Source organism: Saccopteryx leptura, chromosome X, assembly GCF_036850995.1.
Source record: "Saccopteryx leptura isolate mSacLep1 chromosome X, mSacLep1_pri_phased_curated, whole genome shotgun sequence".
NCBI lineage: Eukaryota > Metazoa > Chordata > Mammalia > Chiroptera > Emballonuridae > Saccopteryx > Saccopteryx leptura.
Genome location: NC_089516.1, coordinates 99,149,159 through 99,176,992, shown reverse-complemented (window position 1 = coordinate 99,176,992; position 27,834 = coordinate 99,149,159). Strand labels below are relative to the sequence as shown.

Below are 27,834 nucleotides of genomic sequence, written 5' to 3'. Positions count from 1 at the left end.
CATTTGAGAATGTAAATATACATATCTGTACACACATTCAATTACTCAATAATTGGTGCTTACAGTGAGAGTAAGAACATGTGAGTGAAGGTTAATGTGTGCACACACATCCATATAAAATGCAAAATATATATTAACGTGGAGTTTTCAAGAGACTTTTTTTTTTTTTTTTTGCTATTTTCTGAAGCTGGAAACAGGGAGAGACAGTCAGACAGACTCCCGCATGCGCCAGACCGGGATCCACCAGGCACGCCCACCAGGGGCGACGCTCTGCCCACCAGGGGGTGATGCTCTGCCCATCCTGGGCGTCGCCATGTTGCGACCAGAGCCACTCTAGCGCCTGGGGCAGAGGCCAAGGAGCCATCCCCAGCGCCCGGGCCATCTTTGCTCCAGTGGAGCCTTGGCTGTGGGAGGGGAAGAGAGAGACAGAGAGGAAGGCGCGGCGGAGGGGTGGAGAAGCAAATGGGCGCTTCTCCTGTGTGCCCTGGCCGGGAATCGAACCCGGGTCCTCCGCACGCTAGGCCGACGCTCTACTGCTGAGCCAACCGGCCAGGGCCTCAAGAGACTTTCTTATTATTTGAATGTCATTCTACAGTTTCTTCTATTACCTTGGTTTTGTTTCCATGGGATTAAAGAGTGTTTTCTTTCCTGGCTAAAAGAGTTTCAAAGATTTAGTGAAATCTACCTCTTCCTACAAGCTAGCTTCCTTTCTTTATAATTTCCTCAGCATTTATTTATGCAGTTAACGAATAGTAGAGATCTACAGTAAATTTCCTTAATGATGCATTTTCTATAGCACAACTCTTCAAACTAAATTGCTAATTAAAAATTGCTTTCAGATGTAAGTTTGGCTTTGAATTTTCTGGGGTTGTATGTGCATTTTATAGCAATAACTGTACAGATCAAAAAATAAGTGTGCTGAAGAATATACTCTATTTATGGACTTATTTAGCACGTTTTGTTAAAGTTTACCAGGAAGTCCTGGGAGTCCAGGTGGTCCTGGGATTCCAAAGCCTGGTTGACCTGTCAGAGGATAAACCAAAAACACTCAAATATAATAACTGAAACAAGACAAATTATCTCTCAATTATTTAGGTTTTTATTAAGTGCTACAATGTTTATTATATGAAACATGTAGAAGATTTTTTTTCCCAACATGGAACTATAATTCTAACATGAAAAATCTATATACACATATATTCTACTTGTAAAGAATGTTAAATATGTCTTTATATACTTATATCATATGAATACATACATAAATGGAACATACATAGATTACACCATAAAAGGAGGTCATCCAGAGAACTGGATAAAGTTAGGTAGTTCCTTGACATGAAAAATTGGGCAAGAAGGGGTATGGAGTTTTTCATAAGAGGGAAGCAATCTGAATGATAAATGTGAGGTCAAATTCTCAGGATAGATGGAATGTAATCAGAATGGAAAAGTATGCGGTAGCTTAGAGGGTAAGAAAGAAGATAGAATTTCACTGCAGGTATAAAAGGGATAAAATGTAAAGTAAAGAAGGAGAAAATTAGAAAATTAAAAACAATGAAAAATTACAGTACCTGGTTCACCCTTCTGTCCAGCTGGTCCAGGAATACCATCTTGACCGGGTCTGCCTTTTTCACCTGGAGGCCCTGGTGGTCCAGGAAGACCTCCCCTACCTAAATAGCAGAGTTTGGAGGTTACCTATCTTCCCAATTTCCTTTTCCTTCCATATTCTCCATTTTTTCCATACTAAATTCCAATGGTTGTATTCAAAAGACAAAAGGTGCCTCTGAGACACTCCTTTAAATTATAAAATATTATGAAAAAAAGCTTAAAAGATATAAAAGGTAATGTGGATAAGCAACAGCTTTATCATTGTCATTATCCAAAATGTTTCAGTTTCTCATTTTAATCTGGTTTTAGACTATTCAAGAAAGGAAGGTATGGGGGTAGAGTGCGTTATAAGCCTCATATGGGGCCAAGATAACTGATTAGCTTTATAATTCATTAACAAATAATACTGCTACTCTTTGCCATTCTAAAAAAATAAGACTTTCTATATATTATAGGATACTTGAAATGACTCTCCCTGGAAAAAATAAGCCCGAAAAATATGGGTCTACACAATAATTTTATGTAACTTTTACTGAGTTGTTCATTTTGTGCCTAACAACTAGTGCTAAGTGAACAATCACCGTGTCCTTGTCTTGAAAATATTCACAGCTCCCTGAAATGATTTTCCCAAAATGAACATAAGACTTAGTTTAACAGATTAGCAAACCTTATTCTCCATGCTTACCTACAGGACCAGGTTCTCCTGGAAGTCCAGGATTCCCAGGGGGACCATCAATACCTTTTGGTCCAGGAAGACCAGGGTTACCTAGAAAAAAAAGTTAAGTTTAATCTAAAAAGAAAAACTGCATTGCTTTGGGAGTTACAATCAAATGCACAATTTATAGTGTTAGCATAAAAAGAAAGAAGAATGGAAAGAAAACCCAAAGAGATGCTAGTGTTTGCTGGTTATTTTAAGATTTTAAAGTTTAAAATTTATTTATCAAGAGGCTGTAATTATTATATATTCACAATGAAATAATCACCACCATATTATACTAGTAGAACTGACAGAGTTCCATTATTTAGAGATATCAAAAAATTTAATCCATTCATCTATTGTTGAACATTTGGTCACATTTTAGTTATTATGGATATCCTATTTTTGGAAACTTAGTCTACTTCCAGTTTTTGGCCATTATAAATAATGGTGCCATGGATATTTTTGCATTGATATTTTTCTGGGCACACATCATTATTTATCTTAGGTGAATATCTAGATAAGAGTGGAATAGTTGAGTCAGACAGTAGATGTGTGTTGCCATATATATATTTATATATATGCGCCAAATCATTTTACATTCACACAGCATGTGGGAGTTCCAGTTGCTCCAGATCCTTGTACAACATATGGTGATATCAGTTGTTTAAGTAATAATCATTCTGCTAGGAAGGTAGTGCTAATTCACTGTGGTCACTTCTCATGTATGCCCTGACCAAGGATCGAACCTGGGGTGTTCACATGCCTGGCTGACGTGCTATCCACTCAGTCAACCGGACAGGGCCCTCCTTGTGGTTTTAATTTGCATTTCTGTGATGGTTAACGATACTGATCAAGTTTTCATGCATTTATTGGCCATCCATATATCTTCTTTGTAAACCATCTGTTCAAAATTGTCTTCATTTAAAAATACTGAACTGTATATATTTCTATTACTGAGTTTTAGAAGTTCTTTATATATCCCAGAAATCAGTCATTTGTCAGATACATGTTTTGTAAGTATTTTCTCCTACTCTGTGGCTTCCCTATTTATTTTCTTAATGGTATCCTTTAATAAGGAGTACAGAGGACTCAACTTCTTTAGAAGAAAGAACAAAAATGTGGTGTACTGGATACCTGTATGGAAAAAACTATCCTTGATCCTTACTTCATACCATAAAAATATTTTTATTTGAGACAGACCATAAACCTAAATTTAAAATCTTAAACTTTAAAATTTGGAAAGAAAATTGAAGGATATTTTTATAAACTTGAGTAAATATTTATTGAATAAGACACAAAAGCACTAACTATGCAAACATATTGATGAATTGGACTTTATTAAAATTAACAATATTTGTTTATTACACAACAGCATTAGGAGAGTAAAAAAGCAAATTTGAGACAGAAAGCATGTATCTGTAATATATGTATTTGACACAGGACTCATGCTCAAAATATACATTTACAAAAGCCACTCTGAATCAATAAAATGAAAAGAAAACAACCTAGTAAAATATGAGCCAAAACACTTCAAAAAGGTGCTGTATAAATGGGCAATAAGTATTTTAAAAAATGTTTAAAATTTTAATTCATTAGACAACTTTGAATTAAAACATCAGTGAGATACCTCTATCTAACCAGAATATCTAAAATTAAAAATGCTGACAATACCAAGTCAGGTAAGGATATGGTCAACTGGACATTTCCCAACACAAAATAGTAACCACAATATTATCATGGCAAACCACCAGAAGCCATCTGTGGCCATTTCATACATTGCAAGTGGGGCTGTAATTTATAAAACCATTTTGGGAAACTGACACTATCTACTAAATTCAAATGTACATAGACCTTATATTTCAGTAATTCTACTACTAAGTTTTTGTCTAAGAGAAATGAGTACATATGTCCACCAAAAGCCATGTCAAAGGATGTTAATATAATCATCCTACTTCATGGTTTGTGGGGAAGGAATTTCCTTTGCCCTTCTATGTTCTTTCAGTTGATTTAATAATCTGTCCCAACATGAGACAGAATAAAAATAGAAAATAACCAGCCCTGGCCGGTTGGCTCAGTGGTAGAGCATCAGCCTGGCATGCAGGAGTCCCGGGTTCGATTCCCAGCCAGGGCACACAGGAGAAGCGCCCATCCGCTTCTCCACCCCTCCTCCTCTCCTTCCTCTCTGTCTCTCTCTCTTCCCCTCCCGCAGCCAAGGCTCCACTGGAGCAAAGTTTGCCCGGGCGCTGAGGATGGCTCTGTGGCCTCTGCCTCAGGCGCTAGGATGGCTCTGATTGCGGCAGAGTGACGCCCCAAGATGGGCAGAGCATCGCCCTCTGGTGGGCGTGCTGAGTGTATTCCGGTCGGGCGCATGTGGGAGTCTATCTAACTGCCTCCCCGTTTCCAGCTTCAGAAAAATGAAAAAAAAAAAAAAAAAAAGAAAATAACCAAATTTAGTTATATACATGCATATGGGAAACCCACACACATGAGAGGTTCAGAGACAGAAAGGTAAAATGATGTTATACGACCTCCTGAGCTAAGGAATGAGATAAGGCACCTGAGGTTTTAGAAAGGAGGAGGGCAATTTGCAGGATGACAATAAGAGCAGGTGCTCAATAATTAGATGTTTGTCCTGCCCTATATATAGATCATAAGAAGTTTATTTCTGGTAATGATTCTTATTATGGGTAAGGTCCCCAATTTAAATATTTTGAGAAGTAAAAGTTTCTCTTGACCATGCAGGGTCTCAACTGCCTTTAGCTCAAAATAATCTACAGCCCAAAGCAGCACATTTTGGGGAGAACTGTTCTGAACCCATTCAACTCCCAAACTGAAAACAACCCAAAAATCCACCAACAGGAGAATGGGTAACTGATTATGGTATATTCTTCAATGGAATATTGAAGAACATTGATAAAAAAAAACAAACTACTGAAACATGTAATAAGATACATGAATCTTACAAACATAATGATGAGTGAAAGAAGCCAGGCATAAGGATATAAACTGATACTGTATGATTGCAGTTATGTGAATTTCCAAAATAGGCAAAATTAGCTGATGGTGATAGAAGTCACAGTAGTGGTTACCTGGGGGTGTAGGTTCACTGGGAAGAAGAATGTGTAAACTTTATGGTGTGAAGAAATTATTTCATATCTCGGTATGTATGGTGGGTGCATGGATATATACATAAGTAAAATTCAGCTATAGTCTTGTATACTTGATTATATTTATGTTATATTTCAATAAAAAGGACAAGGAAGAGAGAAGTAAAGGCCCACGCCATCCGTGCCACTCTCAATCCAAATTAAACAAAGGAAAAAAATAAATACAAGCATAAACAGAGAAAGGATTAGAACAATCTAGTTCAGGCTACTTTATTATCTGTACTACTAGGTCCCTTTACTCCTACAAAACAGGCCTTATTATTTGTATGAACATATGATTGTTCTACCAACAGCTGCCCACTGTGTGCCTGAGCACGCGTTCTAAGAGAATCAGCAGCAGGCTAGCAGTAGGCAAAGTAAATTATCACCTACAAAAAGGGTAAGGCCTCTTAATTGATTTGTGGCTAGCAGTTAAAGATTGAAAAATGCTCCATCAAATAGTCTCTCTGTCCACAGAATATTGTCCTGCTGAGTCGGTAATACTCATTATCATTTTATACAGAAAGAAATTGGGGCAAAGAAAAGTTAAAGAGCTAGTTCAAGATTATGTTGCTAGTCAATATCCAATTGGGGAATAGAATAAAAGTCTGCCAAATAAGAATTTGCTCTGTGAGATGTTAGAGCAGATAAGAAAGGAGAGAAGGAAGCATTTAAGAAAAAGAATATTACCAGGGAATCCAGGAAGGCCTGGTTGTCCTTTTGCTCCAGGGGTCCCTGGTAATCCAGGCAAACCAGTATCTCCCACAGAACCTTTGATACCAGGATTCCCTGGGTATCCAGGCAGACCAGGTTCACCCTAAAAATTATGAATGAAAAGATAAAACTGAAGTCTCTCCAAAACTTAGAATATATTACATAATATTATTTAAAAGAGCTTTTACTGTGGGCCAGGCTCTCTGTTGAGTGCTTTATATAAATTGTTTCATTTAACCATATCAATAGCCCTTTGAGTTAGGCTTTATCATCTCCATTTATACAGAAGAAAACTGAACCTTGGAGAATTCAAGTGCCTAAGGTCGCTACTAAGTAGCAGAACTGGAATTTGTACCAAAATGTGTCAGACTACAGAGCTCTTCCAATTCCCCTGATACACAGATGCATTATTCTCATTAATCCTTAATAACACTATAAGAAAGATACTGTTATTATCCTCAAATTTACAGTAATTGAGCTGGTAAGTGGTGGAATTAGATTTGGATCCAAACAGACCAATTTCATAACCTGTTATCACCATCCATAGTATGCTACAAAAAATTAATTGCTTAGAAGAAGCAGGCCAAACAATAGCTACAGTAGGTTCTACTGCAAAAGGTTAATTTCATCTTGACATAAAGAAGTCTATTTATTTAGCGGATATCTCAAATCCCCTCCTCCGTGAAACCTAACAGGACAAAGAGCTTACTCTAAGAATTTAGTGTCAGTTCTTATCCTGTCATGTGTATAATGGTTTTACGTATGCGTGTCTTCACTCAACTACATTTAAGATTTCTTTGGGGTCAGAGACAATTAATATATAATCATTTTTGTTCAATGAACATTTTCATTAAGTTTTCTTCTAATAGAGCCTTATAAAACTTCATACCCACTCTAACAAGTTAAAACAGGCTTTTCCCAATAGCAATGAGAATGCATGTTATAACTTTATATCTATCATAGTGTTCACTGCTCTGCTCATTGAGAATCATGACCTATCCAACAAAGTGTTAATGTTCAACATCATCTACTGAATACTTCCCTCTTCATTTAGCACTTATGCTTGTCTAGGTAAAGAATATCTATTAGTTATTCAATTGTTTCTGCATTACAGTCAAAGTTTTTTAAACTAATGCCTTTTACATCTCATTTAAAAACAATTAAGAGTATTGGGTTATAAATATATAATGTTTTTGTCTAAACCTTTATAAATCTAATATCAGCACATTTTTACATACATAAAAAGTATACAATTATATTCTGGATTGAATTGGTTCCAGCTTAGTTATTTACACAGAAAAGCTTTGACTAAAATATCATGGTTCTTCTTATTTAGGAAAACAGTGACATTTACATATACCTTACCCAAAAAAGTTCAGATATTCTGCTAATGATAAACCTGAAAGGCAGTATATAAACTACGATAAAGTCTGTTAAGTGCTACAAGTAACCCCAATCTATAATTTAAACCAGTACTTGTTCTTTAATATATTTCTTCTGACTAACTTATGCCCTTAATCCTTCAAACCAAGTAAACTGGAAAAGAAAAATAAATATCTTACCAAGGTTTCTGTAAAGGACTAAAATGTGCTAGTTCAAGTTTATCTAAAGTTTTTATTATTCATATGTACTTTCAAAGAAAACAATCAGCTTCTAAAATGATGAGCAAGAAGAGATAAACAAGAGGACAGTATTCAGAAATTAACAAAGTGGCCGGGAATCCAGTAAACCGCTCTTAGAGAGGGAAATTATGGACTATTTATACTTCTAGAAAGAGCTAAACATGATTTGAATACACTTAAACTACAAATATGTGCATTTCTTCTGCCAGGCTTTGATATTTTTTTAAAACTGAGATATAATTGGCATATAAAATTGAGATATGATCAGCATATAATGTTACATGCTGTTTCAGAGCTACAACATAATGATTCCTTATTTGTATATATTTGCAAAGTAATCACCACAATAAATCTAGTTAACATCTATCAACTTACACAGTTACAAAATTGTTCTTGTGATGAAACTGTTTAAGATTAGATTCACTCTTATTAACTTTCAATACACAAAACAGTACTATTAACTATAGTCACCATGCTCTATTAATTATTTTATATCTAGAAGTTTGTAATTTTGAAATTTTATTTTGCGATTATAGTTTACATTCAATATTACTTTGTTTTAGTTTCCGATAAACAGTAGAGTGATTAGAGCAACATATACTTTACAAATTGATTTCCCCCAACATTTCAAGTACCCACCTGGCACCATGTGTAGTTATTATAATATTATTGACTATATTCCTTATGCTGTAGTTTATATCATCATAACTATTTTCTTAACTATCAATTTTGTACTTCTTAAACCTTTCAGTTTTTTACTGGGTCCCCCAAACCCTTCCCCTCTGGTAACCATAAGTCTGTTGTCTGTATCGGAGCCTGTTTGTTCTTTTTAATTCCCTTTGCCCCGCTTGCCCATCCCCAATGCACTCCCCCCTTTTGGCACCTGCTAATATTTTTCTGTATCCATGAGCTAATTTTTTCTTATTGCTTTTACTTTGTTTATTTGTTTATTCTTTTTTGGCATAATGCATAAGTGAGATCATATGGTGTTTGTCTTTCTCTGACATATTTCACTTAAAATAATCACCTGAATGTCCATCTATGTTGTCTCAAAGGGCAAGATTTCCTTCTTTTTTATGACTGTGTTGTGTGATACACACACACACATACACACACAGAGTTATATCATTTCCTTGATCCATTCATCCATCAATGGGCATTTAGTTTGTTTTCATATCTTGGCTATTGTAAATAATGCTATGAACATGGGATGCATTGATCATTTAAAGTTAGTATTTTTAATATATATATGGAAGTTCTATTAATTTTTTGAGGGCCTTCCATTCTGTTTTCCATGCAGTCAGTAAATACTTCGTTCTGTTCAAAGCATCCACCAAGATATCTTTCTATGTAAAATGGTCCTTGATATTTGGTCTTAAGCAAAATGTACATGGAAACATTTTGTCCATGACAAAAGGTCCTTGAAATGTGCAAACTTGGAAAACATCCTTGGGTTTAAATAGCCCAAGTTTATTTCTACTTTGGGTTTACAGAATCAATACATAAAAATACTATCATATTTTATTGGTTCAATAATTATGCTGTGGTTGTATTTCTAATAATAACCCTTCTTGCCTTAATAGCCTAGCTGATAAAGGGACACGAGTCAGGTAGACGGGTCTGGTTTCAAATCTTGCTGAAGACCAAGGTTTATATTAACCATGGTCCAAAAGTCTACATGGATGTTTTTGAACATGAACAAATTTCAGTGATAACTTTATTTTCTTGCATAACTGCTCTGGTTAAGACTTCTGGCACTATGCTTAATAGGAGTGACTAGATTGTGCACCCTTGCTTTGTACCTGATATTAGAGTAAAAGCTTTCACTCACCATTGGGTATATCAGTTCTGTGGTTTTCACACACAGTCTTTATTATGTACAGGTAGTTTCCTACTGTTGCTAGTTTGGTGAATTTTTTATTATTATTATTATCATAAAAAGGGTACTGAATTATTTTGAAATGAGTTTTCTGCTTCAACTGTAAGGACCATGTGGGTTTTTCCTTTCCTTGGCTTAGTGATATACTGCATTAATGATTTTTGTATGTTGACTCATCTTTGCATTCCAGCAATATATCTCACTTGATCATAGTATACAATTTTTTAATATGCTGTTGAATTTGATTTACTAGTATTTCACTAAAAAATACATCAATATACATAAAGGATATTGATCTGTAGTTTTCTTATAATATTTTTGAACAGTTTTGGAATCAGGAAAATGCAAGCATTATAGGATAGGTTTGGAAGCATTCCCACCTCTTAAATATTTGTAAAAGCTTGGCTTAACATGTGGGCAATTCTGGGGAATATTTCATATTCCCTAAATAACGTATATTCTTCTGTTGTAGGATGGAATGTCCTATATAAGTCTGTTAGATGCAACTAAAATTGTTCATTTTAAGAATTGGTTTATTTGCTTTCTTATTGAATATGGGTACTTTATATATTCTGAATACAAATCTCTGATATATGATTTGCAAATATTTTCTTTCTGTGGGTTGTCCTATTACATCCTTGATGTTATCATTTGCAACACTTTAAAAATATATATAATATATTCCAGCCTGACCAGGAGGTGGCACAGTGGATAGAGCACTGAACTGGGATGTGGAGGACCCAGGTTCAAAATCCTGAGGTCATCAGCTTGAGCGCAGGCTCATCTGGTTTGAGCAAGGCTCACCAGCTTGACCCCAAGGTCGCTGGCTTGAGCAAGGTCACTCAGTTTGCTGAAGCCCCCTGTTCAAGACACATATGAGAAAGCAATCAATGAACAATTAAGGTGCTGCGACTAAGAATTCATGCTTCTCATCTCTGTCCCTTTCTGTCTGTCTGTCCCTATCTTTCCCTCTCTCTGTCTCTTTCTGTCTCTGTCACAAAAAAACACAATATATTCCGATTTATATTTTCTTTGGGGTTATTGTGTATGCGTATCATATCTAACAAACCAGTAAGCTAACCCAAGATCATGAAGATTCAGTCATGTTTTCTTTTTTCGTATTTTTTTAAGTTGGAATCAGTCATGTTTTCTTATAAGATTTTAATAGTTTTAGCTCTCACATTTAGGTCAATTACCTACTAGGGGTTAATTTTGGTATATGATCTGAATAAGGTGGTGCAAATTCACTCATTTACATATAGATATTCTCTTATTACTGCATTATTAGTTAAAAATATTTTTTCTTTCCTCTTCTAATTGCCTTAACACCTTTGTTGAGAATCAGCTGACCAAAACTGTAAAGGTTTATTTCTGGATTCTAATTCTGTGGTTTTCAAAAGCCAGTCTGAAGACTTTTGTTGATCTGCCATAAATGATAAATTATAGTGTCTATAATCATCTTCACAAAACATCAGGGTGGTTAACTCTGTCTCAGAAGAGCATAAAATTTCTGGCAGACTAGCAGTTGAAAACTGCTGTTATCTATTGCATTTATCCCTATGCATATTCTATGCCAGTGTTACAGTCTGGATTGCTGTAGTTTTATAGTAAGTTTTGAAACCTAGAAGGGTGAGTCCTCTAAATTCATTATTTAATTTTCAAGATTGTTTTGATTATTCTGTGTCCTATATATTTTCGTATGAAAGTTAGGATCTGCTTGTCAATGTCAGCAAAAAAAAAAAAAAATCTCAGATTATAATAGAGATTGCTTAGAGTCTGTAGTATGATTATATTTAGAGGGAAATTAATGGAGATTAGAAACATTTATGCCATATTAAAAGAATGTCATAGGCTTCAGGTCAAGATGGAAGCATAGATAAACACAATACTCACCTCTTTCCCAAACACACTAAAATTACAATTACATTACAGAACAATCATCCTTCAGAACTGCCTGAAATCTAGCTGAATAGAAGTCTTACAACTAGGGAATAAAAGAAGCCACACTGAGACTGGTAACAGGGGCAGGAATGCAGAATGGGCTGTTTCCGCACCAATATGTGGCAGATAAAAATCAGAAGAGATATCTCAGCTGCGGAGGTCCCCCATGAAAAGTAAGGGTTCTGGAGCCCCATACCAGGCCTGGCATCCCAGGGTTTCTGTGCCAGGAAGAGAAGTCACTTAACTGTAAAAACCAGTGGGTATATCTGACCAGGCAGTGGCGCAGTGGATAGAGTGTCGGACTGGGATGTGGAAGGACCCAGGTTCGAGACCCCGAGGTTGCCAGCTTGAGCACGGGCTCATCTGGCTTGAGCAAAAAGCTTGCCAGCTTAGACCCAAGGTCACTGGCTCGAGCAAGGGGTTACTCAGTCTGCTGAAAGCCCATGGTCAAGGCACATATGAGAAAGCAATCAATGAACAACTAAGGTGTCACAATGAAAAACTGATGATTGATGCTTCTCATCTCTCCGTTCCTGTCTGTCTGTCCCTATCTATCCCTCTCTCTGACTCTGTAAAAAATAATAAATTAATAAATAAATAAATAAATAAATAAATAAATAAATAAAATCTAAAAAAAAACAACAACAGCAGGGGTTGAGACTGAGAGAGAAAGAAGGCTGCTGGAATCTCAGGCAATTCTTCTTTAAGGGCCTATTCATAGACTCACTCATACTCCTTCTAAGCTTCAAGAGTCAGGCAGCAGATTGAAAGGGACCAGGGACATACAGAGAGAAACTGAATAGTCTAGCATCAGAACAAGGACTGGGGGATAGCTTCCTCCCCCAAAAAGAGCTGGTAGAGGCCACTGTTCCTTTGACAAGCTCTCCCTTCAGAAAGCCAGGAGACAGGTACCGTATCTGAATCTCCACCAACCTGTCCTGCCTTAGTGATTCCTTGAGACCCTGCCACACTCAGTTTTCAGGTCCACCCAAGCTGTTTCCAGTGGCTTTTCCATATGAATGGCCTGTCTTCGTTCATGCTTCAGATTTTCCTAAAGTCTCTCAAAAAAGCAGCATCTGGCCTCAGTGAGCCCTGTAAATCTTGCTAAGTGGCTCCAGGCCCAGCACTAGGAGTAGCTGACCTTGGTTCACAGCTTGGCCTTGCCTGGACACCTCCAAGCCCAACACAAGTAGCGGCTATCTGCACACTGCTTTATAGCTAATGCCAGGTTGTCTTGAGCAGAACACAAGTAGCTGCTGACCTTGGCCTGCACCTCCCAGGAGGCCCCAGAGCCAGCACATCTATTAGAAAGCTTCAGACCATGTAGAAGCATCACCACCCAATCAAATTCAAAAATGACCCACTCAAGGGGCAGACTCAGTGGGCACCAGAGCTGTGCTGAAGTAAGTCCTGTTCTATGGAGTAGCCTCTGCACAGCTGGTCCTCTATGGTGGTCGGAAGTAGTTCAGTGGTGCATGGTCACAGCCATTCCTTGCAGCAGATCAACCCGAGGAAAATTCCCTCCTACTGATGTGCTAAGAGCAATCAGGAGGGTGTACACAGCCCACACCAGTAGTACACTTAAGAGTGTCCAGTTTGGATGATCAGGGAAGGTGTGCCTTTGGACCATACATAACACCTATTACATTAGGCAACTCTAACAAGGCTGGGAGATGTAGCAGCCCTACTTAATACATAGAAGCAAACACAGGGAGGCTGACAAATGAGAAGACAAAGAAACATGTCCCAAATGAAAGAACAGAACAAAACCACACACACACACACACACACACACACACACACACACACACACACACACACACATATCCTTAATCAAAATGGAGCCAAGCAATCTATTAGATACAAAGTTAAAAACACTGGTTATCTTTATAATGCTCAGTGAACTTACTGAGAACCTCAACAGCATAAAAAAATGACCAGTTAGAAATAAAGGACACACTAACTAAAATGAAGAATAATTTTCAAGGAATCAACAGTAGAGTAGATGAAGTTGAGAATAAAAATAGTGATGTAAAATACAAGGAAGCAAAAACACCCAATAAGAAAAGCAAAAAGAAAAAAAATACAAAGAAATCAGGTTAGTGTAAGGAGCCTCTGGAACAATCTCAGTCATGCCAACATTTCCTTCATGAGGGGTGCTGGAAGAAAAAGAAATACAGCAAGAAATTGAAAAGCTATTTGAAACAATGACAGAAAACTTCTTTATCTTAGTGAAGAAAATAGACACACAAGTCCACAAAGTACATTGAGTCCCAAACAAGATGAACCCAAAGAGGTCCATAGCAGGAAACATCATTAATTAAAATGGCAAAGGTTAAAGACAAAGAGAGAATCTTAAAAGCAGCAAGAGAAAAGCAGTTAGTTATATTACATACAAGGGAGCTCCCATAATACTGCTGGTTGATTTCATAAAGGAAACTTTGCATGCTAGAGGGTATTATCATAAAATTTTTAAAGTGATGAAAAGCAAGGATCTACAACTAAGATTACTTTACCTGCAAAGCTATCATTTAGAATAAAAAAACAGATAAAGAACTTCCCAGACAAGAAAAGCTAAAGGAGTTCATCACCATCAAAACACCAATAAAATGTTTAAAGTGTCTTCTTTAAGAATAAGAAAAAAGATAAAAATATGAAAAAAATGACAATGAATACATATATATATATATCAACAATTGAATAAAAAACACAAAATAAACAAACAAGCAAAACATAACCAGACTGTTAGATACAGAGAACATTTTGATGGCTGCTCAATGGGAGGGGATTTGGGGGAATAGGTGAAAAAAACGAAGAAATTAAGAAGCACAAATCAGTTGTTACAGAATAGTCATAAGGATATAAAGTTCAGCATAAAGAATACAGTCATAATATTCTAATAAATATATATGGTGTCAAATGAATGTGAGAGTTATTGGGATGATCTCTTATTTAGTTATGTAATGTATAATCACTAGGATGTACACTTGAAACTAATATAATAATGTATGTGAACTGTAACTAAAAATAAAAAATAATTTAAAAATTAAATTAAAAAATATAGATTCATATAGTTCCACAGAGTCATTAAATTTGAGAGTTTTAGAAATCTTAGATACAATCCAGTCCAGCCCTCTCATTTCAGAGATAAATGCTATATAAGAGTGCTTTATAATTTACAAAGTGTTTTTTTAATCTAATTGAAGCTTCACAATAGCTCTGCACATAGGTACAATAATTATTTTATTTTACTGACAAAGTAATGGAAATACAAAATAGATAACTGACTTACAAGGTCAAGTAGACAAGACTTAGGACTCAAATTTCTGCCTACTGATTTATTGTCTAAGGGGTTTTTTTCTGTACTATATTAATTATACTTTTTGACTAACAAGAATATGCTCTCATAAATTGTGACATTTATAAAATAAAATCTTCATCTGACTTTTACCATTATATTTATTTAACAACTCAATAATTAGATTTTTTTTTCTTGTGCTTGCCATCCGCCAATCACAACATTATGTTTTCTGAAAATTTTATTCTATTCCTCTTTTATAATATAGGCACTTCTTGTTTTGCACACTAGGATAGCTCTAAAAAAATGAAAATATAAAAAGATATTAACAGTGGGAAAATATGATTCATCCATGACCTTTAAAAGGTTTTCCCAATATATTAAATTGCTGTTGACTTCAGTTATAACTGCACAGAGAAGTCATATATATATATATATATATATATATATATACACACACACACACACACACACACACACACACACACACACACACATCTTGGTGATAAGTTTGACTTTATTAACTTCCTTGATTGCACACCTAAGTCCCTCAAATAGTGGCAGGGTCAATATTCCTGTGGTTGGCTATTTCATCTATAGCTGCATTTATATTCGATTTAAATTTCACTTCCAGTGAAACCATTTTTTTTTTTTTGCGGCACTTTTATCTTTATACATCAATTTCCCCTTTGATTACTCATTGTTGTTAAATGTCACGTAGGTTTACCAATGCAAGACAAAGAGGCAATGCAAGTACATGCTTTTTTGTTAGTGCATGAAGAGAGTAACAGATTTATAGTGACTATCCTTTGAAAAATTTGAAAGAAGCAAAACAACTGTTCACTGATCATGATGCACAGCTGTTATTTACATAGTGACTTAAAGATTGAAGAGCTAATATACCATGGTAACTAAAAGTTGAAACATGTTTTTGTGGACTGATGTTATTTAACTAAAGTGTGGTAATGATTTTGTGCATATCATAATGTGCAAAGCAAGGACTGCCTGTGCCTAATATAACTGAGCTATTACATCTTATTTTTTCAATGTGTCACCATTCTAAGATAAAATAATACCATCTGAAAGAAACATCAGTCTATTTCAAATAGGTGATTTCTTTGTTTTATCAGTTTTCCAAGTATTAAAATTTAGTGTAGAATTTGCTTATTGAAATATACTTGTCTGCTGCATAGAAAATCTAAAATGTAGCCTCTTGGTTCAATTGTTGAATACACTGAGGGCTTCTGACAATTAAAGCTTTTTCTGCTGCCATCCATTATAATTTTAGAAGAGAGTTATTATGGTAATTTGGTCTCCATTATGTAAATGTTAAAATTCATTCAGTTCAGAAAAATAATGTATGAACAAATTTAGAAATGTTTTTAAATGTCACTTCAAATGAATGAGTCAAGAACAAATTTTCACCTCACACAACATACAGAAAAGGTCAGCTGTATCAAAGATGTAAATATAAAAAACATAATGATGCAAGTACTGGAAAAATATGTCTATTTTTATAATTTTAGGATACAGACGTCTTCATAACAATCAGAAAACTATGTTCCTAACTTTCTCACCAAATCTGCTTCTCCCAAAATCTTTCTTATAGTACTACGCAGCAACTCCATTCTTCCAGTTGCTCAAGATAAAATTTTAAGATTCCTCCTTGGTATCTTTTTCTCAAATTCTATAAGTAAATCATTTTGACTTGATTTAAAAAAATATTCAGATTCTGACTACTTTTTATTTCCATTACTACCACCCTGACCCATGCCATCAACATTTCTATTCTATATTAGTTAAATAGTGCCATGCTGGTCTTACTTTTTTCATCCATCTTCCTCTATAATCTATTTCTTAAACAGGAGCTGTGATTTTTTTAAAAATTTTTTTATTTTTTTACTTTTTTAGATTTTTATTCATTTTTATTAGAGAGAGGGGGGAGAGAGAGAGAGAGGGAGAGATAGAGAGAGAACAGGGGGAGGAGCAGGAAGCATCAACTCCCATATGTGCCTTGACCAGGCAAGCCCAAGGTTTTGAACTGGCAACCTCAGCATTCCAGGTCGACGCTTTATCCACTGCGTCACCACAGGTCAGGCCAATTTTTTTTTAATCAAAGTACAGTTATGTTACTCTTTCTAGTCGCTCCACATGTCATTTAGTGGCAGAAGCCCTTGCTATAATCTACAAGGTCCTTGTATCTTTGCCCCTTTACCAAACTGATCTCCTGCCATCACTCACTCTGTGTAATCCACACTAGCCTCCCCTAGGCTCTTCAAAAGTGTCAAGTGTACTCCCACCCAGAGTCTTTGAATGACTCCCTCACTAAGTAGAACAGATGTTATCAGGGACGCTTTCCCTTCCTACCTTGTATCAAAATGTAACAATTCTCAGCAATTCCTATTCCCATGTCTCACATTACTTTCGTTATACCTTCAAACATACTATAAACTTATTTTGTTTATTGATTAGATGTAAGCTCCATGCTGGCAGTGAGTTTATTTCATCATGCTTTATCTCCAGCACCTAAAACAATACCTGCCACATTGTACATACTCAGGAGACATAAATTTTTTTTCAATAGATGAATGAGTAAAAAATTCACCTAAACAAAAATTTTAAAGTTCTACATAATGAAATGCACAGTAAGCGATGTTATAAGACAAGCAATTTGCTGGGAGAAAATATTTACAACACATGTAATAGATAATAAATACATCTTTGTTACTTATAAAGTATTTCTACAAATAAGTAAGACATATATAGCCAAATCCCCTCCCGAAAAGTGAGGCAAAGAACGAACAATTTGCCAAGAAGATATAAACATAAGAAATCTTATGAATAGTAAGAGTTATTACCATTTTACATGGAATTAAGCAGCTATCAAATATTTATTTCTTAAATGCATGATTCTAAAACAAGTCTTATATCTGAATGCTTGAGAGACACTACCAAAGTTTTCTCACTGACTAAGGGACATAGAGGGCTAAAAAAGAAGGTGTTTCCCAAGAACTATCTCACACATGCAGTTAAGAATACTACTGTACTTTTTGTTGTTGTTGTTGTTATTGTGACAGAGACAGAGAGAGGAACAGATAGAGACAGACAGACAGGAACGAGAGAGATGAGAAGCATCAATTCTTCATTGTGGCACCTTAGTTGTTCAATGATTGCTTTCTCATAGGTGCCTTGACTAGGGAGCTCCAGCAGATTGAGTGACCCCTTGCTCAAGCCAGTGATCTTGGGCTCAAGCTGGTGAGCTTTGCTAAACCAGATGAGCCTGTGCTCAAGCTGGCGACCTCAGGTCTGCCGTGTGCCACTGCCTGGTCAGGCTGGAATACTACTGTAATTTTATTAATTGCCTAAATTACTTTGTTTTTAAGTCTCTTCAGCTTCGTTAATAATGATAATTAGACAAAGACCAACAACTTTATCACTAAAAAAGGAAAAGAAAACCAAAACCAGGCAGAAATATGCTTTTGATTTACTAAATTATGCAAATAAAGTAAGATTAAGATAGAGGGAATAATAAGTAATCAGAAGTTTTCCCTTTTCATGGACTAGCCAAAAACCCTAAAATATACTTTTACAATATAGGAGAAAAAGAGAAGGAATATATTTCTTGCCCAAAGTAGACCATGTGAGTTCACAGTTTATTAAATGAAGCATTAGGAATGAGCACAATATTAAAGAAAAATCACATCTGTTCAGGCATATGTGCAGAGTAGGATTACCTTTGGGCCAGGAAGACCTGGAAGACCAATGCCTGAAACACCAGGATCGCCTTTTTCTCCTTTCTGCCCAGGTAATCCTGGGAAGCCAGGCTGTCCATGGACTCCAGGAGAACCAGGGGAACCTTTCACACCCTGAGGGCCTGTTGAAAACATGTAACATGCAATATTTCATAAAATACCTTTCGCTTGCAGAATATCTATAATGCAAGTGACCAAACAAAAAGATTTTTCAGAAGTTCTCTGAAAATAAAAACAAACAAACAAAAAACTCTGCAAATTCTAAATTATAGAATAATAAGCTTTCCAACATTGATTATATAAAAGCCTATTTTACAGGAAGTTTAAGTGAAAGGGGTATAGGTGGGAAAAGCATACAAATTTGTGAATTTTTACTTTTAAAAAGGTGTTTAGGCCTGACCTGTGGTGGTGCAGTAGATAAAGCCTTGACCTAGAAATGCTGAGGTTGCCAGTTCGAAACCCTGGGCTTGCCTGGTCAAGGCACATATGGGAGTTGATGCTTCCAGCTCCTCCCCCCTTCTCTCTGTCTCTCCCTCTCCTCTCTAAAATGAATAAATAAATAAATAAACTACGTTTTATAAAAAAAAGGTGTTTAAAGCTCTGTCTCTTAATTTCCAGTTCAAATTGATTTCTCTTTTTTGGTTAGAGAGAGACAAACAGACAGGAAGGGAGAGAGATGAGAAGCATCAATTCATAGTTGTGGCACCTTAGTTGTTCATCGATTGCTTTCTGCTATGTGCCTTGACCACAGGGCTCCAGCCAATCCAGTGGACCCCTGCTCAAGCCAGTGACCTTGGGCTTCAAGTCAGTGACTTTTGGGCTTCAAGTCAGCAACCTTTGGGGTCAAACCAGCTACCATGGGCTTCAAGCCAGCGATCTTTGGGCTTAAGCCAGTGAACATGGGGTCATGTCTATGATCCAACGCTCAAGCCAGGAACTCTGTGCTCAAGCTGCTGAGCCTGCACACAAGCCAAGAACCTCAGAGTTTTAAACCTGCGTCTTCTGCATCCCAGGCCTACGGTCTATTCATTACACCACCGCCTGGCCAGGTAGTTCGAATATTTGTGTAATGAGACAGCTTTATCTAGTAATTTGCTTATATATTGTCTCAGTTTGACACCAGTCATTTTTCTGATAACAAAGATAGTGAACTGTCTTCCATTAGTAGATCTAAATATTTGGGAGATGTCAAAACTCACCTGGAAAACCCATATCACCTATGTTTCCTTTAAGTCCAGGGGGTCCCGTAAGTCCCATCTTCCCAGGGAGACCAGGGTTACCTTTGGGACCTAGAAAAGTCAAATTGGTAAAATTAAGACAAGTTGGCAATAGTGAGGTTTCCTGGAATGTGTCGTAATTAAAATGTAATCATGGAATTGGGTGGATCAAATCTTAATACATGATTAAGTTCCACAAATGTAACTCAGCATAAAACAGGCAAGAGGTACCTAAGAAATCTACTTAGGAATGTATTATGATATAATCATGGTAACAGGGGTCCCCTAAAACACACTCATTTCTTAAATGCAACATTCTTACCAGGACAACTTGTTTTTTGTCCTAAAACTATTCCAAACACCCTGTCTTATTTGTTGCATGTATATAACTACCTATACTGTCTTAATCACAGATGAATCCAATAAAATGGGTCTGTCTTTTACAATATTCAGAAGTGGATTTCCCTAAAGATTCTGATTATGTGAGAACAAGAAGAAGAAAGTGGTAACCTGTCATGATAAACCCCTAGTACATTGGGCCAGGAATAGATAAGTGTTGATGGGGAGGTTCTAGCCCATCACCGCTAACAGTCATGGTTGCTATGTGTATCTATTCTTCCTGGAGCTTAGGTGCTTGGGGTCTTTGCTAGTTTTCAAGGACCCTGATGTTGCCTTAAAATATTTTTCTTTGATTTTTTTCTTTTACACTTCCAACATGGGGAAGAGAAAACAAAAGATGTGAAGGAGAGAAAGGGAGATAGTTTCTCCTTTCAAGTGCATCAAGGCAGTGGAGTGCAGAGTCTGAAGCAGAATAACTGACCTAAAAGGTTCTTATGGAGATGGGGACCAGCTCCTCTTCATTCACTAGGAGCCCAACTACAAGAAAATGGCTTAAGAATCAGCCAAGAAGAAGTGTTATTAGAAATAAGAAAAAAAAATCCAGCCCTGACTGGTTGACTCAGTGGTAGAGCGTCGGCTGTGCATGTGGAAGTCCTGGGTTCAATTCCTAGTCAGGGCACACAGGAGAAGTGCCCATCTGCTTCTCCACCCCTCCTCCTCTTGCATCTCTTTTTCCTCCTTTCCTTTCCCTTCCTTCCTTCCTTCCTTCCTTCCTTCCTTCCTTCCTTCCTTCCTTCCTTCCTTCCTTCCTTCCTTCCTTCCTTCCTTCCTTCCTTCCTCTCTCTCCCTCTCTCTCCCTCTCTCTCTCTCTCTCTCTTCTCCCTCCTGCAGCCAAGGATTGGTTACAGTAAGTTGGTCCCTGGCGCAGAGGATGGCTCCATGGCCTCCGCCTCAGGCGCTCAAAAATGTCTTCTGTTTCAATGGAGCAACATCCCAGATGGGCAGAGCATCGCCTGGTAGGGGGTTTGCCAGGTGGATTCCTGTCCAAGTGCATGCGAGAGTCTGTCTCTGCCTCCCCTCCTCTCATGAAATAAAAAAAAAAGAAAAAAGAAAATCCATAGAAGAGGGTGATTAATGCTGTAACAGACTACATACACCAAGGTAGGTTGCGAAATTTTCATGTCTTGAAATTTTAAAAATTAGGATCAGCACCTATTTTAAATAATCTGTTTAACATGGTTTAATAACTGACCTGTCTGAAGGCAAAAAAAAACAAACAAACAAAAAAACCCAAAAAAACAAAAACAAATTAAAGGTGAATTCTTCAGGCTCCTACTAGATAATTATCTTATTTACATATGTTGCAATTTATGTAAATAAATCCTATAACCTTAGATAAGCTTCTGATTCTGTGTAAATTCTGCTACCACTAAAAGAAAAACAATAAGCAAAGCAAAATATCTTACAAGTCATATGTCTTGATACTTGAGCCCAATGGCAACATTTTTTGCTCAAGGAGAACTCCCTATCTCAGTAGCTACTCAAGCATATTGCCATGACCAGATCTAAAACATCATTAACACATGACAAACACATAATTGAGTTTTCAGGGTTCAGTATTAGCTATCCAGTTGCTAAAGTTGGTATATCATACCTACCTGGTAGTCCCGGTAATCCAGGTTGTCCACTCAGCCCAGGTTGCCCTGGGTTTCCAGGCAAACCCTGGTAACCTTTTGGCCCTGCAACTCCAGGAATACCTTCCAAGTAGGAGTATAAAAGAGACAAGTTAGGCTGATATCATTAATCCATTAAATTAATTTGGCAAGGTAAACTACCCATATTCTGAACTGTGAGTAAAACACAGGAATCAGTGATATTCAGACATATATAGTATGAACCAATAGCACTAAACTCATACTGAATTCCTCCATTTTTTATTTAGCTACCATTAAGAATTCAGACCACTTAACAATTAAGTCACTCTCCTCTTTGGGCTTCATTTTTTACACTTTAAAATGAAGAATTTGAGGCAGATTCTCTCTGGGCTTTCTTTTATATTCTATAACTATTTTTAATAATGCTATGTAAGAGGTAAGAATAGAGTCTCTTCTATTTGACAGAAGACATAAAATGAAAGAGAAGTCTTAGGAGGAATAATTCAAGAAATTATATGATTTTAGCAATAATAAAAAATTAGGTGACCCTGCATCTTTTGTGACTATATACAAAACTACAGTAATACTTTAGATACATTTTTGAAGGGAAAAAATCACCAAGAGCTGCTCATAAGGAAATTTATAACATCTGAGAACACATATACCCAAATATACACTCACATGTTCACATGAACTGACAATATTAATGGTTACAACACAAAAATACCCACAAACTTCACTACAAGCTGTAAATAAACAAAGCTTGTTTTAAAGTTCCATTTTTTTAAGTTCCATGTTGTATGAAAGTCTCTTATATAGAGATTGGATTGTGTTTTATTGATTTGTGCTTATGTATATTTTCTGATGCTTTGCTATGAATGTGATATTGTTATAAAAAGAGGAAAGAACATTTTATGTAACAAATAAATGTATACTTCATACTTTATTTGGTTCTAATAAAATAACTATAAAAACACAGTTATCCCTAGATCTACTTTCAGAGACTTCCCCCAGGGATGAACTTGGTTGGCATAGTCCAAACACTTGTTTATTTTGTCAAGGTATAATAGAATAACAATGAACTATATTTAAAAGCCAAGTATGATACAGACAAAGTACTGCACAGTAACAATGTAGCCTTCACCTCCATCTGGTTTCAGGGGAGAAAAATTAAAGGAATCGGAAGTTTCTCAAATCACTTTCCAAGTGATTTCTGGCTATTTATCATTTTTCCCCTCAACTATACCCTATACTTCTTTCTAGAAGGTCTGAAGGTGACTGCCTAAACCTATTTTAAAATATCCCATTTTGTGACAGATAAACTAAAAAGAAAATACTCAAAGGATTAATGGAAAAAAAAAGTCACATAGATACAGACAAGTGTGGTGATAGAGGGAAAGGGGAGGTAAGTAGCGGTGGGCAAAGGGGAGAAATGGGTACTGAAAGAGACTTTGCTTGGGGCAGAGAGCACACAATGAGAGCTGCAGATGGTGTTTTATTGTGTTGTACACTTGAAATCTGCATGGATTTTTGAATCAGTATTAATTACCCTAATAAATTTAATAAAATAAGAAATGCTCAAACAGAAGTAGAACAGTGAAATAGAAAAAATCGGGTGAAAATTAATTTTCACTATAAAAATTTGATGCATCTTAGTACCGTTTGTTGGTGATTCCAGGACTACAAGTTACTTTTCATGATATTAAAAATTAAGCTTCAGGTATACCTGGAAATGTGTTAATGAATACATCACTCACCTGGTAAACCAGGGTCCCCCTTCTCGCCTTTTGAGCCCAGCTGATCTGGATCTATCGGCCCAGGCGGACCAGGAAGACCAGGTTCGCCCTTACTGCCTTTTTCTCCTGTGGGGCCAGGAGGCCCTGGCTGACCCTGCAAACCATCATCACCTAAAACCGACGTGTGTGGGGGAAACACACCAGATCAGATGTATCCATCCAGAATTAAAGCATATAAATATTATTCATATGTCCCACAGTTCAGTAGGCCACCAGTTACCCAAAACACTTATGTACCTTGGCTATTATGTACAAATAACTTGAGCTCACACAAATTTTTACCCTCAAATAATGATTCCTGTTTCTTCTGTGATTATTTGACATTACAGAGATGGTAAATAAAAATTTAATTCCTACCTTTCATTATTTACCATGTTTCATAATGTCCAAACTATGCCACTGAAATGAAAATGGGACCTATTCAAAAGCCATTATCACATATAAACAAAATATAGGTAACTGCTGGTCATTTTTATTTATTTTTTTATTGATTGATTGATTTTAGAGAGAGAAGAAGGGAGACAGAAACATCAGTCTGTTTCTGTATGTGTCCTGACCAGGGATCAAACCAGCAACCCCTGCCTATTGGAACGATGCTATAACCAACAAAGCTATCTGGCCAAGGTACTATTGCTTTTTTAAAAGTAGTAAAATAAAAAATATTCTGTATTCAAAAAAGACAATGATTAATTTTCTCTCTTATATGCATCTTCTAGCAAACTCAGAATATTACCTTTGAGACCAGGAACACCACTCCTGCCAGGAATTCCCAAAGGTCCTGGTGGGCCGGGAGGTCCCATCATACCCATTTCACCTTTGGTACCTTTGAAGAATATCAATAAGTAACTTTTACCTTTCCTTGACCTTGGAAAGATAAAAGATAGGTTGTAAGATGTCAATTGGAAAACTTTTGAGATTTGGAATGAAAGCACTTTTATTCCTTTTCAACTGTTGTAACCTTAGTGACCAGTACTGTCAATACCCATGAATAAAAAGACTCAGTGTGGTAGCGAATCTCCCAAGATAGTCCTCCAATGAACCACACGTCCCAGTATACATGCCATTGTGCAACCTTCTCCCCTTGAATTTGGGCTGACTGTCTGAATTGCCTTTAACTAAGTGTCACTGTATGACTTTCAAGGTTATAGCATAAGAAGCCTTGCAGCTTCAGCTTCCACCTGGGGGGGTCTTGAAACATTCAATTTTGCTTTTGGGAATTCTCTTTGTTGAAAATCAGCTGCCCTAAAAGGAGGGTAACTACCCTGACACTGCTGTAATATGATGAGCCTAAGCAACACTTGGGTGTGAAAGAATTGCCATCTTGGAAGTAGATCTCTCACCCCCAGACACTCCAGCTGGTGCCACGGGGATCAGGGTTAAATGACTTTATTAAGTCATCTCATAATTCGTGACTCACAACATCTGTAGCAAAAGAAAATGGTTGATTTAAACCATTAACTTTTGGGGTCATTTCTTATAGACCAATATATAACTGGAATTTTCACAGAGAAAGTATCATGCAAATAGCAAAGTCAGTTTCCTGCTATCAAAGACATTTAACACTCTTCCTTAAGGAATAGTGTCAATCCATGAAAGTAGAAGAGAATAATATATGATACCACAGTCATATCTGTCTTAATTTCCTGTATCCAAAGCCAGAGAAAACTTTAAATAAATTACCTGGAAATCCAGGGGCACCTGCTTTTCCTGGAAGCCCTGGTGTTCCCGGGGGTCCCACAGGACCAAGTGCTCCAGGGACTCCTGGACTTCCTCTCTCACCAGGGGGTCCAGGAACATCAAGCCCAGGAGGCCCTGGATCCCCCTTCTCTCCTGGTATTCCATGCAAGCCTAATTAATACAACAATGTTAAAAAAGTATTAAAACTATTTTAAGAGAGTTATCTGGATATAGTATTCCTAGCAAGCAAGTGATAGAATCTGGTGAACAACAAACCTGACAGTGAATTAGAGATATTTTTGACATTATGTATATAAAATGACCTAACAATCAAACTTTAGGTTTTTCAAGTATATTTCTCTAAGAAAGTACCTCTCAAATTATTACTGGTGAAAGTTCAATCTTTTCTTAACTCCTAGTCCATCATATACTAAAATTTTTCATAAAATACAATAAAATTACTAAAAAAATAAAATAAGAATTCAAGGACAAACAAAATACAAGTTTACCTTTTGGTTATTATATTCAACAAATAGAATTAAACTGTCAAATTGTTATAAAAGCTTCTAAATGCTTACTTTTAATTTCTTCTAATTCCAATGTAGACCGGTAAAAAACAGTTTGCAACTGAACACTGGTCTTTGCATTTACATCACTCTATGGCAGTATAAAGCATTGGAATGTATTACTATAATCCATTAAAGTGATGACTGAGTAAATCAGTTACACAGACCCTTTATTTTTTCTGTTTAGCTGTTGTTTTAATAGTTATTATTAGCTTTTGTTATTTTGCTTCTCAGTATTGCAGCCAGGATTTTAAAAAATATATATAACACTGCAAAGATAGTTAATCTTTGTAAGTTTCTGAAAGACTGAAATAGTCCAAACAACAGGTGGTTAAAAATAATATGTATAAGTAAAATATTATACTATAAACACAGTATAAGTTCCCACTCCAATATCTATCAGCTTAGCGAGTTCTACAACATTGTTGGTCCTTGTCTGTTAAACTGGGATATGTCATCACTGACTGGGAGTTGAGGGAGGAGCAGGTGGCCATATCAATTCTATTGTTGAAGGTTCATAAACAATTATTTTGATAAGAGAACAAGATGTTGGAATTTTCAGATCTATATGCTGTCATGTACCAGCATGCCCTTAAACTGATAAAATTCATTTTGAAGATTAGAAAATTCCTTTTAATGGCACAGCAGTGATGATTCCAATATTGCTATTTTATTGTATAATACTATAAAAAGAATAAAGACATTATTATATTAGTATATTTGTGAAATATGATGAGACATCTAATAATGAGCACTATTTTCGCTCTATATGGATATCACTGTTTTTTGCTACATTATAGGCTGAGTAGTTTTTTTTTTTGATAACTACGTTTTCATGATCACTTATTTGTCCTTTGAAATGTGTTCCAAGAGAACAATTCAACAAAATAATGATAAGAAAACAAAGATGTAAGTCTGCAGAAATCTTGTTTGCTTTTTATGTTTAAATTTTGATTTTTAAAATAAGGCTTTTGAGAAACAACTACAATACCTGGTAGACCTGAAGTTCAAGAGGCAGGGTGTTACAGTTCAGCAGCGAGATGAACAACCAGAGAAGGAGCAAGTTGCAAAAGATTATTGAGTTAGGAAACAAAACTAAGCAGGTAAAGATTAGAGCAAATATATTTCCAAATATAAGTTATTAGATATTGATTTGCTACTATCATATATTAGTAATGGATAAAGAAATATATTTTAGATATTAGCTCAGATATTCATATAATATATTCTAAAACTATTTTTTTTTTACCAATAGGGTCACAATAAAATATTTACATTCACAAAAAGAAATACTCCTTGATGATGATCACCTTTACACTTTTGCTTATCTCTGATCTTTTATTGCTTTGAATCATTATTTTGGAATTTGAGCTTCTAAGGTTAGAATTTAAAAATTAATTTGGTTTTATACTGTAACAGGTTAGGTACAGAGAACTCAATAATTATTAGTGGATGACTCTGATTAAACAACCTACATGTACAAGACAATATTTATTTCTTTATTATTATTACTAGCAATAAAAAATAGCATACTATACTTTCAACAGCATTGAACTCTTCTATGAATATTGCCAAGAATAGTGATTCTGGTAATAACCAAGATGAAGAAAAGTCAGTTAAATTCATAAGCTTGACTGAATCTCCTTATACACCAAGAATTATGTGAATGTATCTATAAAGTTTAAGTACATTAGAGTTGTATAGTTGCTCTAAATTTATTGGCGACCAAATAGAACTAGTTAATGGAATAAAAGGAAAATTTCAAAAGCATGTATTATCTGTGAGAAGTTTAGAAGCACACACACACACACACACACACAGCCTAGGGGTTTTATAGCCAATAAAATTTAAAAACTATAATGTAATCTCCCTCATTTACAAAAACAACATTAATAAATCTTTTTTTTCTTTGATTCACATTAGTTGT

At 35.9% G+C, this 27,834-nt stretch overlaps 1 protein-coding gene across 1 annotated transcript in view; it reads right to left on the bottom strand.

The window, feature by feature from the left end:
• The window catches only part of COL4A5 (collagen type IV alpha 5 chain), a 244,253-nt gene that overhangs the window by 29,123 nt on the left and 187,296 nt on the right, over positions 1 to 27,834 (bottom strand). Inside the window, exons 31-40 of the mRNA XM_066356015.1 lie at positions 25,345 to 25,512; positions 24,398 to 24,487; positions 23,626 to 23,775; positions 21,872 to 21,970; positions 19,857 to 19,946; positions 18,640 to 18,779; positions 6,142 to 6,268; positions 2,291 to 2,371; positions 1,569 to 1,667; positions 973 to 1,023 (exon numbers count right to left, since the gene is read on the bottom strand). Of these exons, the coding sequence (XP_066212112.1) occupies positions 973 to 1,023; positions 1,569 to 1,667; positions 2,291 to 2,371; positions 6,142 to 6,268; positions 18,640 to 18,779; positions 19,857 to 19,946; positions 21,872 to 21,970; positions 23,626 to 23,775; positions 24,398 to 24,487; positions 25,345 to 25,512 (1,095 nt within the window). The remainder of the gene's footprint in view (positions 1 to 972; positions 1,024 to 1,568; positions 1,668 to 2,290; positions 2,372 to 6,141; positions 6,269 to 18,639; positions 18,780 to 19,856; positions 19,947 to 21,871; positions 21,971 to 23,625; positions 23,776 to 24,397; positions 24,488 to 25,344; positions 25,513 to 27,834) is intronic.